At 39.1% G+C, this 14658-nt stretch overlaps 1 protein-coding gene across 1 annotated transcript; it reads right to left on the reverse strand.

Annotated features, from left to right (window-relative positions):
- Positions 1 to 4666: 4666 nt before the first annotated feature.
- Positions 4667 to 13623, reverse strand: LOC103698072 (two-pore potassium channel 5-like). The gene is made up of 2 exons (XM_008780036.5): positions 12413 to 13623; positions 4667 to 5143 (listed from the first exon to the last, which is right to left on the reverse strand). The coding sequence occupies exons 1-2, from the start codon at positions 13363 to 13365 to the stop codon at positions 4996 to 4998; spliced, it is 1101 nt and encodes a 366-aa protein (XP_008778258.1). The 5' UTR covers positions 13366 to 13623; the 3' UTR covers positions 4667 to 4995.
- Between the last annotated feature and the right edge of the window lie 1035 nt (positions 13624 to 14658).

Genomic DNA, 14658 nt, shown 5'->3' on the forward strand with positions numbered 1-14658 from the left:
ATTAGTGCTCCTTGGCCATATGCCTAGTAGGGGATAGATATCCTTGGATCGTTCCCTCAAGCGACTAGGAAAAGAAAGTTCTAATAGTCCCCATCGACAATGCTTACTTGAAGAGATTCTGCGTCAACTACAAATAGACCATCGTCTTACCTCAGTTGGGAACCTCCAGACGAAAAGGAGGCCGAAGTGACCAACTAAACTATCCTACAAGACCCAAAGATGTAGTTGGATAGAGTAAAGGGACTCTGTGTGGACGAGCTCCACAGCATTCTTTAGCCCTACCAAGTTATGCATCAGACTCCAACAAAAAAAACACCTTTCAACCTTACCTTTTGCATCGAGGCGGTAATTCCTATGGAGATCTGTCTACCCTCACTCGAGTGGACTCCTTGAATGAGCAGAGGAATTTGGACGACCTCCGATCTAGCCTCAACCCCTTTGAAGACACTAGGGAGCGGGTCTGCACTCACAGGGTTGTGTATCAATGACGAGTTGCCCGATATTACAACTCTCGAGTGAAAATCAATTTTTTTTAGCCTAGAGACCTATGGTTAGGAGAGCTAAAGTAGCACAACTGGCCGAATTAGGCAAGCTCTCACCAAACTGAGAAGATCCATATAGGATATCCAAGGGTGTATGACTTGGAACCTACCACCTTGAGCATCTAGATGGAATGCCCATACCTCGAACATAGAATTATGTCAATATTCGGATATATTATCAATAAGGCATATCAGTATACTTTGTAATCTAACTCATCAACGAAACTATTTTCTTTTGGCAAGAAACTTTATGAGTGTTTTAGGTTGGACTCTAAGCACAAAGTCGGGCACATCTTATAGCAACCATTGATGAAGACATCCTTAGACACAACAGATCGGACAACCTGTCCAACGTCCCCAACCTACAAGCCTTCGCGGCTAGAAAGTTTTCAGAAAAATTTCTGCAGAGGTCTACCTACCCTCGAGCCAAAGACTTGGGAGTGCTAACCGATCTCTTGAAGATGGGACAACCCAAGTACTAGCCCTAGGGTTGAAGATTTAGTATGCTAACCAACCTCTTTAAGTCGGAAAGACCTAAGTGGAGATACCGACCCCCGAGTCAAAGATTTGGCATGCTAATCGAACTCTCCAGGTTGGAAAAGCCTAAGTAGAGATATTGACCGCAGGCTAAAGACTTGGCAGGCTAACCGACCTCCTTAGGTTGAGATGGCCTAGTGGAGACACCAACCCTCAAGCTGAAGACTTGGCAAGCTAACCGGCCTCCCTAGGATGGGACGACCTAAGTGGAGAAACTAGCCACTTATTCAGTTAATCAATTCTCATCGAGATGGCAGTGGTTCTTTTTGATGAACCCTGCCCACAAATACTGCAAGTCACAACTGTGTCTGTGGGTGCAAAGCCCTCAAAGTTCTCCCGTGCTGAGTCCAAAATTTGGTGTGAGTTTGAGACTCGATCCTCAGAAAGGATTAAACCTAACCACTCATGAGGTAGCAGCACTTCGCACTCGCGGACATCACACATGGGCAAAAGGAGGAAAAAATAGAGAGCTAAGAAAAACCTGTGTTCATCAATTGCTTTAATTACAATGGTACCAGTTCATCAACAGGATACATTCATAAAAAGGGAGATATAAGATGCTACCATTCACATGAAGCAACAACCCATTAGGGCAGTTCAAAGGTAGCTGACCCTGCCAACTATAACATCCAGAAGGAGTTTGGCTCTTACCTCGCACTGCATCTCCCTTACAAGGTCGCATAGGAATCTTCAACCAAGTAGTCCTCGATGAAGACTCAACAACATCACATCTAGTCGCAGCCGAAAGCTTGCACTTCATTATCAGAGCAGTCTTCTTTCCGTTCTCTATGGTACATTGGGATGACTTGCAACTCCATCATGAGTTTGGAAACTCTAAGATCTACTTCCTCTACTTGGATCATAGCCATCTTCAACTCTGCCTCTGCCTCTGCCGCCTTATGATGGGTTGATGTCGCCTTCTTAGCAACTAGCCTACTTTGGAGAACTCCGAGTTCTGTCAATTGCTCCATGGTCTATCGATAGCTCGACCGGAATACTCTAGTATCCAAGCGACTCATCTTCTTTCTATGAAACAGAGACCAAGTGCAACGACATTTATCCTTAGAGAATTCAGTGTGGCATTGGATGTTTAAACCCCTTTTAACTCCAAGAGAAACCAGTGAAATAGCCTTGCAGACCATATATATCTTTACTTTGGTTCATCTAAAGAAGCTTAAGGCTCTTAACAGAACACTCTTGGAGTTTCATGCATGTTTTTTCCTGACTTAAGCCATACTAAGCCTTATTTGGGTTCAAGAAAAATCTAACGTGGTCATGGAAGTTTAAATGTGGCAGCATGCGCACAGAGCCATGCTGATGAATGGATACACAACAGCTTGTCACTGAGATGTGTCTAATTGTTCTATGTACACTGGTGTGTGGTAGTAATCACTCTTGCTCTGTAGACTGCAAAAGATCTTTTTGCTGCAATGGGATGATTTTTCTGTGTTAACAAGGCCTCACACGTCTCATTTTTGAAGGTAGCTATTTGAGTTTTCACAGATCGAAGAAATCCGACTCGTTTGTGAATTTAAGATCTTATTTGACAACTAGGCTTGGCTAAGACTTTCATAATGCTTAGGTCATGACAGAAATAGGCACATAAGGTTGTTGAGATAGTAATTATCATTCTCTTTTCTCAGAAAGAGGTAATAGGATTTACTGCTTCATTTCACCATAATAAAGCAAACCAAAAGTATGACCTGCTTATGAGACAGATCATAACAATTTCACAAAACAAGCATCAAAAGAAGCCTACAAATAAAATATCTAGAACCAATTTCAGATCAAATGTATAGAACAAGGTAAAGAAATTAAATCAAAAAGCAAAATCTCCCTGGTTTCCCTGATTGTTTTAATTGATAAGGAGAGGATTGTCGACAGAGTCCAGGAACCAAGTTTCAGGTCCTTAACTAAGTTCTTCACTTCAAGCCTTCCTCATTCATGGAAAGATGATTGATATAAGACTAGGAAATTGAGTTTCAAGTCTTCCATGAAGTGGAAACTAGGTGTTCACATCAAGCCTGCACGCCATACAAGATGAATTTTGAGATGCAGAAGAAAATTTTTTGTTATACACCATGTAACACATGATTGCAGTTACAAAATCTCAAAATTCTGGTGGATTTGAGTTTGGAAACGGACTTGGTTGCAGAGTATTGAACACATGATGGCATTTCCGACTCTCAAAATCCATTGTATCGGGCAGGCTCGAAGTAGAAAGCTAGATTCCACCATGGAAGGAAGCTAAGCCGCACCCCCTAACATGACTATGAGGACCCCAAATTTCAGGCTAATTGGAGCTACTAACAAAAAAACTTTCTGTTGTTGGTCTTTCTAACAAAAAAACTCTCTGTTGTTGTTGTTATTTTTTTTTTTTTCTTCCTGCCGTTGTTGGTGGCCTTTTTTTTTTTTTTTCTCTCTCTGTTGTTGTTGGCCTTCCGTTTTTTTTTTTTCTTCTTTTTTTTCTTCTTTTTGTGCGTGCGTCCGTGCGTGCGTGTCGAGACAAATCTCAATCACCACTACTACTGTGTGTGAAAGAGAGCTAAATTATGATGAGTACTACCCATCATGAACCAAATTCCTGGCTTTCCGTCACCAGTCGAGACAAATCTCAATCACCATTACTACTGAAAAGGACGCTTTACGTCCATATGCCGATATGCGTTGGCAAGGGAGCGCCTTGTTATATTAATTCACCCACCATCATCCACTCCCATGCGACTGTTATATTAATTCACCCACCAACATCCACTTGAACGCAAGAAGAAGACTTGTTTCTTTACTCCGTTGGTTCACAAATCACAGGACCGAGAATCATCCTTCCCCATTAGTTAACTCCGTAGAAGTTAAAAAGTTACAAGTTGCCAAAACGACGCTTTTAAGTGCAAGGGTCAGGTTCTTCATCATAACAAGAAAAAAATTCAAGGGTCAGGCTTTGTTTTTTTTAATTACTTCTCTATGGTTTGACCCTGGCTGATATTATTTAGCTCATGGACAAGGAAAACAGCACGTTAGGAGGCAATGACTTCAGGGCCATTGAAATGATAAAAGGCTTATCCATTTAACAAAATCACGTGAAAAGTAGGTGACCTTGAGTGCAGGGGCAAGCACTTCCTAGAGTCCAAACTTCCTGGTGAACCAAATAAAAACTCGTTTGATTCGTGAGAAAAAAAAAAAAAAAAAAGAGAGAGAGAAAGTACGATCAACAAAAAAAATTGAAAAATGACTCATATCTAGTTGAAATTTTTCAAAAATAAAGATAGAAAAGCAGCTTACTTATAAAAATAAAATTTCTACATTTCATAAAAAAAAAAAAACTCATATAAAATATAAAAAAGTCTAATTCTCATAGGCTGAAAATTAAGATATTTTTTTCAAAATTACCCTTAAGCTTTTAGATAGAATAGAATAAAATTTTTTCCTTTATTAAAAATATAATAGATATTTTATATATATTTTTTAAAAAATAAATACTCAAATCAAATATAAGCCTAACATGGCATTTTTTTTTCCCTAAATCAAACAAGTCCTAAATAAAAGTTGTTAGTTCCCTTTTACAAGTTATAATAATGGGAAACTTCATATCCTTCCAAACACAACCCAGCACCAATGACTTGGTTCACCAGATTATGAAGCTGTTTTGGGCTATAACATGTGGACTATATTTGACTAAGCACTTGGCATTCAGTAAGAATGAAAAAGAAGCATCACCTCTTTAAACTTCCTTCCCACAAAATTTTCCTTCAACAATAATTAAAGGGAAAGAAGGAAGAATCGTCATTCTATTTACGTTTGCTATAATTGTATATGGTAAAATAGCACAAGGGTGAACAATTTTGCCCACGTATCTTCGGAGAGCAACAAATGCTGCTGCTAAGCTGGAGCTGTACATGGCGAAACATCTCCTCTGGTATCATCTGGAGGCGTTCAATAGATCAAGGAGGGTTATCTTTCCAATGTTGTTGGGGTCGAGCTTGTTGAACTGGTTGCAGATTTGCAGTATGTCTCTCTCTCCAATCTTGCCCATCTCCTTGAGCTTGTATATCACAAACTCAGATTTACTGAGAAATCAGAACAGACAACATAAGACCGCATATCATCAAAGGAACCCTAAATGAACGCATAGCAACTACTGATGAGTTGTATAGTTGGAGCAAAATATTTTGTCTGTTAAGTCACAAAATCAGCATGCTAAAATTGACAGGAACACAATCAAAACCTGTTTTCAATCAGGTAATGTAAACCCTCTAACTACGAAACAAACTCCATCAAATTTCACCCATCTCATCTTGGAAATTCATTTTATGTGAACCAATGAGGCACCGGCAAAACAAAAAGGATCTAACTAACCAGCAGCATAGTTAAGTGAGAAGAAGATTTGGCCATGCCGGTTACCATTTTTCTGTTTTAGTTCAAGTGACATCCCAAACTGAGAAGCCAAGTCAAGTCGGCTCGCAAGAAAGAAAGTGCAATTACTCCCAAATGACATGCACAATTTAACAATCAACACATGATAAGATGAACATACATTAGTGGATCTTCATCAATTAATTTACATATGCAGATTTATTTTTTTATCTTTTTTCTAAGAAACCTGAAATTAGAAGTTGAGAATAAGAATGTACAACTAACAGGAACAAGCAAGTAGTAAAGCAACAATAAGCTTTTTACTAGTTAACACTTCATAATTTTTTCAGATGAAAATAGTCTAGGGGACAGGTAAGGACAGCTGGAGGTCCAACATAGATGAAGTTGTTTTGGCGAGTGGGTTCAGTACCAAAAGAGACATTAAATAGATCACCTAATATACTGAAAAAGAATAGCATAAACTCTCACTAGTCGTCAAGCATTGTACCATCCTTCAACCCTTTACACCATTCATTTTATATTTAACGTCATCAAGCTCATTACCATAAGTCAAGTATCTGCATCGTTGAAAATCTTGGCAAGATTGGAAATCAAACATAGAGAGACAAGGAGCATGACTAGTTTTCAGTCTTAGATTGCAAAGCGAAAATGCTGGTCAAATATCCTGCAAACTGCATGTATTACTGGTAACCTAGTTAGCGACCACTTCCAATGGCCAAGCACAAAATTTGAGGAACATGCAGTTGTTATTTCATCAAAGCTTATAAAGCTAAAAGAGATCGACCTTTAAAAAATGGGCATCAAATGGCATGAGACAATTGATGTGCTCATATACTTGTCATTAACTTGTCATTTATTTTCTTAACTTATTCTTGGTAGAAGCTAGATCCATGATTGATGACTATGAATTGCAACCATTGAGTTATTCTTAATATCCTTATTGCCTTTGATCCTTTTGAAGAGAGATAAGATCTTAAGGGACTTCACAAAAGGGCTACCTGTAAAAATGAATAGACCGCCCATCTTAATTGTCTAGCAAACCTATTCTAACATATAAAACCTCTTTTCATGCACATCCCACAAAATCAAGCATTCACTCTCCCATCTCATCGTTTGTTTTCCTAAATTATGTTTTGGCTACAGACTAGGAATGAACCTTTTCCACAAAAGAAAACTATTAGGATACTGAGCCTCAGAAGAATGTAGCTTTAATAGAAATAACCCAGATGGTCTTCCAATCCCAGAATTGTTTACCCTAGCAGCTCATTTCCAAACATTCACCTGTATTTCTGCTCTGAGAAAAAGATGAGAGGAGGACATCCAACATCATATAATTAACAAAGACAATTGATAGCACAATAAATTAGTTTCAATGTGCCAAAACTTCAATTTTTTCAGTCCATATGTCCACTTTCTTGTTTAGTAGTCTTAATTAATAATGAGACACTCCATATACTGCCAATAGCCCTAGATTTGCCTCCAAACTGAACAGAAGTTTGTTCAATTAAATTTATGGAGGACATATACCAGAAATAAAGCAAATGGTTCAGACATACTCTGTAGCCTCTAAACATGTAAAAATTCTTGATACTTGCGACAAGAAACTCCTTCACATCCAAAATAATCTATGAACTGGAGATCCTTCACACTGATTGCAAAATTTTGTTGGCTTTATATAATCTGCATATTCTTTGTCCATGAACTCAATTCATCTCCATATATCTTGTATGAAATTCGATTTCATATACTATATGCAGCTAGGATTATGTATCGAATCCCCCACCAATTTTCGTAGCCTTCCTCCATGGCTTTCACTTTGGCATTGAACCCATTAATAAACAATTAGTACCCTATGATCTGTGAATAACTAACGACAAAAGGCCTCTTGTATCAAAACCTGCAAGTATTTTTCAAATACCAGGTCCTTTAAAAAAATTCAAACATGAAGTCTGAGCCACCTGCCTTGCCAAAATCATCTATAGCCCCCTTGACTAACTCAGATCATGTCTCCATCAACCTAAGCTTCTATTTCTGCACTATGACTCCATCCTCTCTATTTTATCATACATCAAACAAACACCTTTCTAGTCTCTCATCCTTTTAGCATCCACCTTCATTCTGGCAAACTCATAATTCTCGTAACATACTGGTTTAATTACACTCAAGCAAAGTTTAACTGAAATTTGAAAACCCAATAACTGTTCCAAAGATCAGATTTTCATGCATGTATTCTACATATATTGCAAAATCTGAATCATCTTATTATTCTATTGAGTACTAAAGTTAATATATATTATAATATGTTGCTTTAGAGCTTCCGTTGGTGGCCAATTTTGATTGAGGCTTCAAATATTCAACTATTGCCACTTAATTTACATTTTCCTATACCAAGTTTACTTAAACAAACTTCTAGACTCCTGCACAAAGTATTCCTCCATAATTAAAGCTACCAATGCCATCTACATGACTAATACCATACCAGATGATGCAAAATGGACTACCATACAAAAAATACAATTTGGCTTAGCTAAAAGGTCAATGTCACATCCAATTGTTAGTACTTTTCACTAGTGTCATACACCAATAACATCAAATTCAATTTATTCTTCATTATCTCAAGATTGCGGGAACAAATCATAAAAGCAATGCTAGACGCCAACAAGATCTCTGGGTAGAGAAATGCCATTTTGTTTTCTCAAGCCAAAATTGTCCTCTCAATCACAGGAACACGGAGAAGAAATTTAATTCTATATATTGCTTGAGTTAGTTGTTGCAATATTTGTTTGCATTAACATTGATAAATAAAAGGGTGTGGGAAGGTTTCATAAAAGCATGCCTGTTAAGGAAGCAATAACAGGGTTTGAACTCCTGAATACTAGGGGTATTCATGTCTTAGTGTATCCTTGCTGTGTTTTCAAGACAAGAGAATAATTTGGACAGTTAAAACATAATTAAAGGGGAATAAAAGCAGGGGAAGAATGATTGGGACAAAAAGAAAAAGAAAAGGGCCTAAAAATCTAAGGATAAGAAAGAGGAGCTCACCACAAGAAGGCACATGGAGTCTGCTATAGAAAACAAAATGTGACCATATGATAGTACATGTGAGCTCGCAAGCAATTATAAAATCCAATCTTTGAAGGCCATTAAAATTTAACTTTCAAACTTAGTTACCAAAGCAGATACAGTTGTGGAAGTGCATGTATAGGAAAGCAGCTCTCATGAAATAATAAAAATTGCTTAGGAATAAGGTGCAGGAATGAGTTTCTTAGGAGATTTCGAAGCAAATGTGACACCCTAAGTGAAAAATTCCATCTGCTAGGCCTTCAACGAAATATGGAGTCTTTTGTAATTTTACTTAAATTATAACTCATATTTACTGTAGAACTATACTATGGAACACTAACTTGGATCAAGAGGCTGCAAACACAACCCATGCTGAATTTGATTCCCAGTCATATGTCTTTCGATGCATCATTCTTTCATAAAATGAAAGAATAGGACTAGGAAGCAAGAGGAGATAAAAATGAAGATTACTATTTTGTGCGGTGTATGCAGCAACATATGCTGATGTACTCCTCTAATTGTACACATTGTTCATATGTGATCAAACTGCATACCGGCCAAAAGAGAGTTCTCTTATCATTGTGCAACTGTATACATGACCCCCTTAGCATTTGTCCACATATGTGGTCCACTCTTATGTGAGCCATGGATGGAACTAGTTCGAGCCAATGACTTGATTGGATGTGTTTCAAGCTTGCTAGATATGGGTATTATTGATGATGTTAAAATAGTAATTATGTTATAATTATTGATATAAGGTATTACATACTAACTCATAAGCACTAATTATTAGTTATAATTGTTATTAATTTTGGTATTGTTTCTTTAAAAAATATTACTACCACTATTTTTTGTATTTAACATTTTTTAATAGTTTTTCTTCTAAGTGGAAGGGTAGGACCTAAGCCCACCCAACATATTTTCATATAGCTAACAAATAGGATATTAACTGCATATGTGACCCACATACTATGCAGTCCCTTGACCACCCACATGCCATAGCCAAGTTTAATTTATTATTGATATCATTTGATAAATACACTCTCTAAGACAGATTTGGAGATGCACTTCTATCCCTTTTAGCAAGAACTGAATGAAGTGGGATATTTTTATTCAAGATAGGAGTATTTACAATGGTGAGAAGAGGAAGAGCTATCAAGAAAAACAACCTAGAGGCTCACAAATAGCAAGGTACCCAAGGAGTTATGTTTAATAATAATATTAGAACGTATCTACTCCTTGACAGATTATTTCTCTTGGTGGTTGCCAATGGAAATGTTTGTCCATCCTCATATTGAAGTGCAGTCACAATAAGAAAAGGAGATGATATTTTCATTTCTATCAATGTGTCATTATTACTATTAGTGCTTGTCTGAATTTGAACATTTCTAGACAAGGTTGTATAATTACAGTCAACTTTAAACTAGAAAAACAACCATAGGTTCTCTTAATCTCCAAAGTGTGAAGTGAGGGAGAAAATGAAATAAGATTATAGCTGCTTACCTATGTCGTGCCAACTTGGGACTGGCATGGCACATGTTGTGCCATGTTGTGCCAGTAATTGGCATACCTAGCATGCTAGAATGGTACATGTTATGTCATGTTGTGCCAATAATTGCCATCCCTAGCATGCCTGATACTGCAGCCTGCCAAGCACTAGCATGCAGGTTGCCATGTACTGGACTGCCACATGAACCATGCTATAATCCACCGAGAATAGTAAGCCAAACGTATAAGAGAAAAAAAAATCATGACTTGCAATCTAGAACTGCTAAAGTCCCTAAAAAGCAAATAAAACAGCCTCGACCTGAGATGACCCAACTCAAATTTATCCCTCCTTTCAGCCAAAGCAACTTTATTAAGGATAAACAAGGTCAGCTGGGACTTCAGGTGCAACAGGAATTTCAGAAGCAAAATTAGGGGTGGGAATGCTTAACTGTTTAACCCGTTTAACTTATTTCAACCTGTCATAGATCGAGCTAGATTACATGTTTAACAAAATGGTCAGGTTTAGCTCTGACTTTTTGATTTATTTAATAAATATGTCGGATTTGGATTGACAGATTTTTTTATTTATCATGTATCTGACCTGACCCATATCTTGTTCGACCTGACCCAATTACCAACCCTAAGCAAAATATAAAAGAACTAGATTTAGTAGAGAAGAAGAGGGCTTAGTTATTGACTGGAATAATCTAGATACAAGGAACTGCATTTATAGAGATATATGAGCAAAGCATAAGATAGTATTTTTCAGGAGGCTCCAAACTGCTTGACATGCCAAGGCTCTAGTTCCCAATCTTTACAGAAGGAAGAGACAATTCTAACATCCCTCTATTAGCCTTCCTACTCAACTTTTTATGAGATTTTTCTGTTAAAAAAAAGTACATAAAGTGACATTTAGGCTTCAAAAACATTAAATGCTCCTTCCTATCTTTTGACTATCTAAAATCATGAATTAACTTCAAAAGGGGCAAAAAGGCTGTTAACTGCAATTAGTAATTTTCTTATTGTCCCTTTGTCCCTGAATCCTCATTGCAAAAGCTCATTTGGCAGAATAACTTGGAATAATGTGGTATTCCACTCTTATTCTATGATAAGCGACAAGCAGACAGACCTTTGGATCAAACCAAAAAATGTCCAAACCAAAGCCATATGTTCCACTCTAACAAATATTTTTAAATTGTTTTAAACCTGTAAGTCATTTGTTATTTACCTTTGTCTTTTCAAGTCTTTCAAGCTAGCATGATACTCTTAATCAGGTTAATCATTTTGCTTTTATTAGGGTATCTAGAGAATGTTCACTGTAACTACCACATCAGACATCTTCATTATGCTTATTTATGGACACAAAACTGCCTTATTACTGAAGACTCCAACCCATACGACGTTTGGTATTATTAGAATGACCAAAGACTATAGTAGATAAAGGCTGATAGTGATCAAGTATTTCAACTTGCAGTAGCTAGAGACTTAAAAGATAACTTGTAAAATGGTTAATAGTTGGGCCAAAGTTCAAGAGGACTCATAATTCTTGTATGGCACCTTAGCTAGCAGGCTCGAACTGTGATTTGACAACACCCGTGATCACATATTCAAGCAACATTATATGGATAATATTATCCTGAATTGTTTGTAGTAGTGACGCCTTTCAAATAATCATGAACAAGGGTTATTAAAAGGGTGCCGGAATTCGGTGGACCAAATCAATAATATAACAAGAAGTCTTACAATCATTGGACAGATTGGTAAAGAAAGATTCAGAGAGATGACGCCAAATACTCAGGAAAAGGCATAATGATGGTTACTGCTATGAGAATATGGAATGGACAATACTGATGGGTCATAGGAGATGGTTTATATATTACATATTTTTTGCCTTTCCAGCTTAAGTTTCTTTATCATGTAATTTCCTTTTTTTTTGGATAATCATATTTAGTACACATAAGAAAATAAGCTTTCTTATAAAATAACAGTGTGTAGTTTATTATGTCAATTTTAACTTTGTCTTGCAAATAATAAGTCAACATTGATATTCAGCTGAGATGTTGCATATTGCACTTCTTACGACTATTGTTAACTATAATTTCACCTACTTTTTAACTTCAAGTGAATATCTTAAAGCCGGGCAAGACCCTACTCTCAGACTCTCATGAGGCATCAAATGCTGTGTGCTCTGTCCTGTATACGCACCTTGATAGTCTCCAAAGTAATTTTATTATTTTTTTATACACATTTAGAGTCAACTAGCAGTCTTGCATATCAGTTATCAAGTGAAACCAAGAACACATGATTTGTCACAAACTGATTATATTCCAGCATTCAAACTATATTTACAAATTTGATGAGCATGCACTATAATGAATTATGGGAAAAAGAAGAGAGTAGAATGCGCCGACCTGATGAAGCCATTCTGGTTTAGATCAGCGGCAAGCAAATCCTCTACAGTCAAATCCCTGTGCAGCACCCACTTGGCAATCCTCCGGTGCCGCTTATCAATCCTGGCCTCCGCCAAGTAGAGAAACGCCCTCGCCACCGCGAGCGTCGACACCAAGAGCCAGAAGGAAGCGAAAATCCTGCCCGGCAGCGTATTGAAGGCCCGGTCCCCGTACCCGACCGTCGTCACAGACATCACGGACAGATACACCGAGTCCATCCAGTCGAGATCCTCCACCAGGTACAGAGCCAACGTCCCCACCCCGACGCAGAGCAGGACAACACCGATCGCGAGAGCGACCTTCATCCGGATCCGCATCCGGCCCTTCTCGGCGTCGAACACGTAGCTGGCGGCGCCGTCGCCACCGCGGGCGCTGGCGAGGATGAGATTCTCCTGGACATCGAGGACGTAATTGACGGCGCCGGAGAGGAGGACGTCGATGAGGCCGAAGCCGACGAGGACGAAGACGCAGGAGAAGGCCTTGGTGGCGGGGGTGAGGGGGTGGATGTCGCCGTAGCCGATGGTGCAGAGGGTGACGATGCAGAAGTAGAGTGCGTCGACGGCGGGGTGCGTCTCGACGCCGGAGAAGCCCTGGGGGTTGATGGAGTAGACCAGAACCCCGAGGGACAAGTAGACGAGAAGAAGAACGGAGGAGTGTTTGAGGATGGAGCCGGCGGAGCCGAAGTTGGGCATGGAGGAGGAGGTGGTGTCGGCGGGGAGGAGGTCGCGCATGACGGCCATGGCGGGGGCAGTTCGGGCGCGGTGGAGGGCGGACTGCCGGCGGGGGCAGGGGTCGGTGGCGGAGGAGGTGGAAGGGAGCAAATGATCTTCGATCTCGGAGGAAGAGAAGGGGAGACGATTGGAGAGTTGAAAGCGGAGAAATTGGGGCAATAAGGACTCCTCTTCTTCCTCCATTCACAATTATATAAATATCCAGGAACTCTAGATTAGCGCTGTTCTTGGGTTGAGAAGTTGATTGAAGTAGAGAAAGGAAGAGATAAAGATCGCTCCTTCTTCCTTTCTTTCCTTGCTCTCCTTGAGAGCTCTATTAAAGCTCCTCTTTTCTTGTTTTCTCGAGATGGAGCGAGGGAGGGAGAGAGTTCTTTGCCTGGTTGGTGGGTTTTAGCTTGTAGGTGTTGCGTGTGAGGGCATGAGAGAGCATCAGAGCGAGGCGCTTGATTGGAGTCTGTCACTGCGTTTATGGGTGGCGACGGACAACTCGGAGGCGGACTGATCTAGCCGTCCAATAGAAAGGCCCCTTTGGATCGTAGGGCATAATTTAGGACATAGAATTAGAGCGTGTGCCGAAAGGCTGGTGCACTTTTGAGCAACAACAAAAAAAAAAAAAGGGCAGGTGCACTCGTCGAGGGTGGTACCTTCCGTACTGGTTGTTTGTGTGGGGCCGATTTAGTAATAAAAGGTAAGAATTTGAACCAACGTGACAAGCCATTCCTCGTGCACGGAGATTAAAGCATCATGGCCCATTGTTGAACAAGGGAAGCTAGCCTCCGTAAAACCAAGAGATGAGCCATGCACATCTGGCAACCACTTTGTTCCACTTTTTCGACCTTCCTCACTTCATCTAATCACAGGAAGAAAGAAAGCTCTACTTGCTCAAAAGCTAAACCATAGCTTCTACTTTGTGGAAATGAATAAAAATAAGTAACATGAACAAAAAGTCTAAATAAATATACATATTCTAGAAACTACACAATGGCATGTATATTCATGATATGTCATACTATATTGAACCGAACGGTATCAAACATACCGACACTCGATATGCTAAAAAAATCGTATATCATACCGTACCGATACTATGCTACCGTGGCACAATAGAGAGTCCGATACCGAAACGACAAACTTTATGCATATCTCATACGCACACCGCCTCGGAGCACGCTTTGCTCATCCTAAATCTGGATCTCAGGTTAAGTGTTGTAATTGTAAATGAGGGACAAGCTGTGCTCGCACAACTTGCAATTATACAAATCAGATGGAAACAAAATGGCAAGAAGGCATCTCCAACACCATAAGTGGCATTATTGGGTAATAAGAAAACAACATAAGATCAGACCCTTGTAGGAAAGATCCCGGAAACATATGTGAGATTCACAAAAAAGAAGGGAAAACTACCAAGAAACTGGTACCCAGTGTTTTGCTGGCTTGTACAAAAAGTGTCGAGAAATTATTTGAAACTCTCGGTTT

Source organism: Phoenix dactylifera, chromosome 2 (assembly GCF_051530095.1).
Source record: "Phoenix dactylifera cultivar Ajwa chromosome 2, Ajwa_hap1_PhDact_Kaust_v1.1, whole genome shotgun sequence".
Lineage (NCBI taxonomy): Eukaryota > Viridiplantae > Streptophyta > Magnoliopsida > Arecales > Arecaceae > Phoenix > Phoenix dactylifera.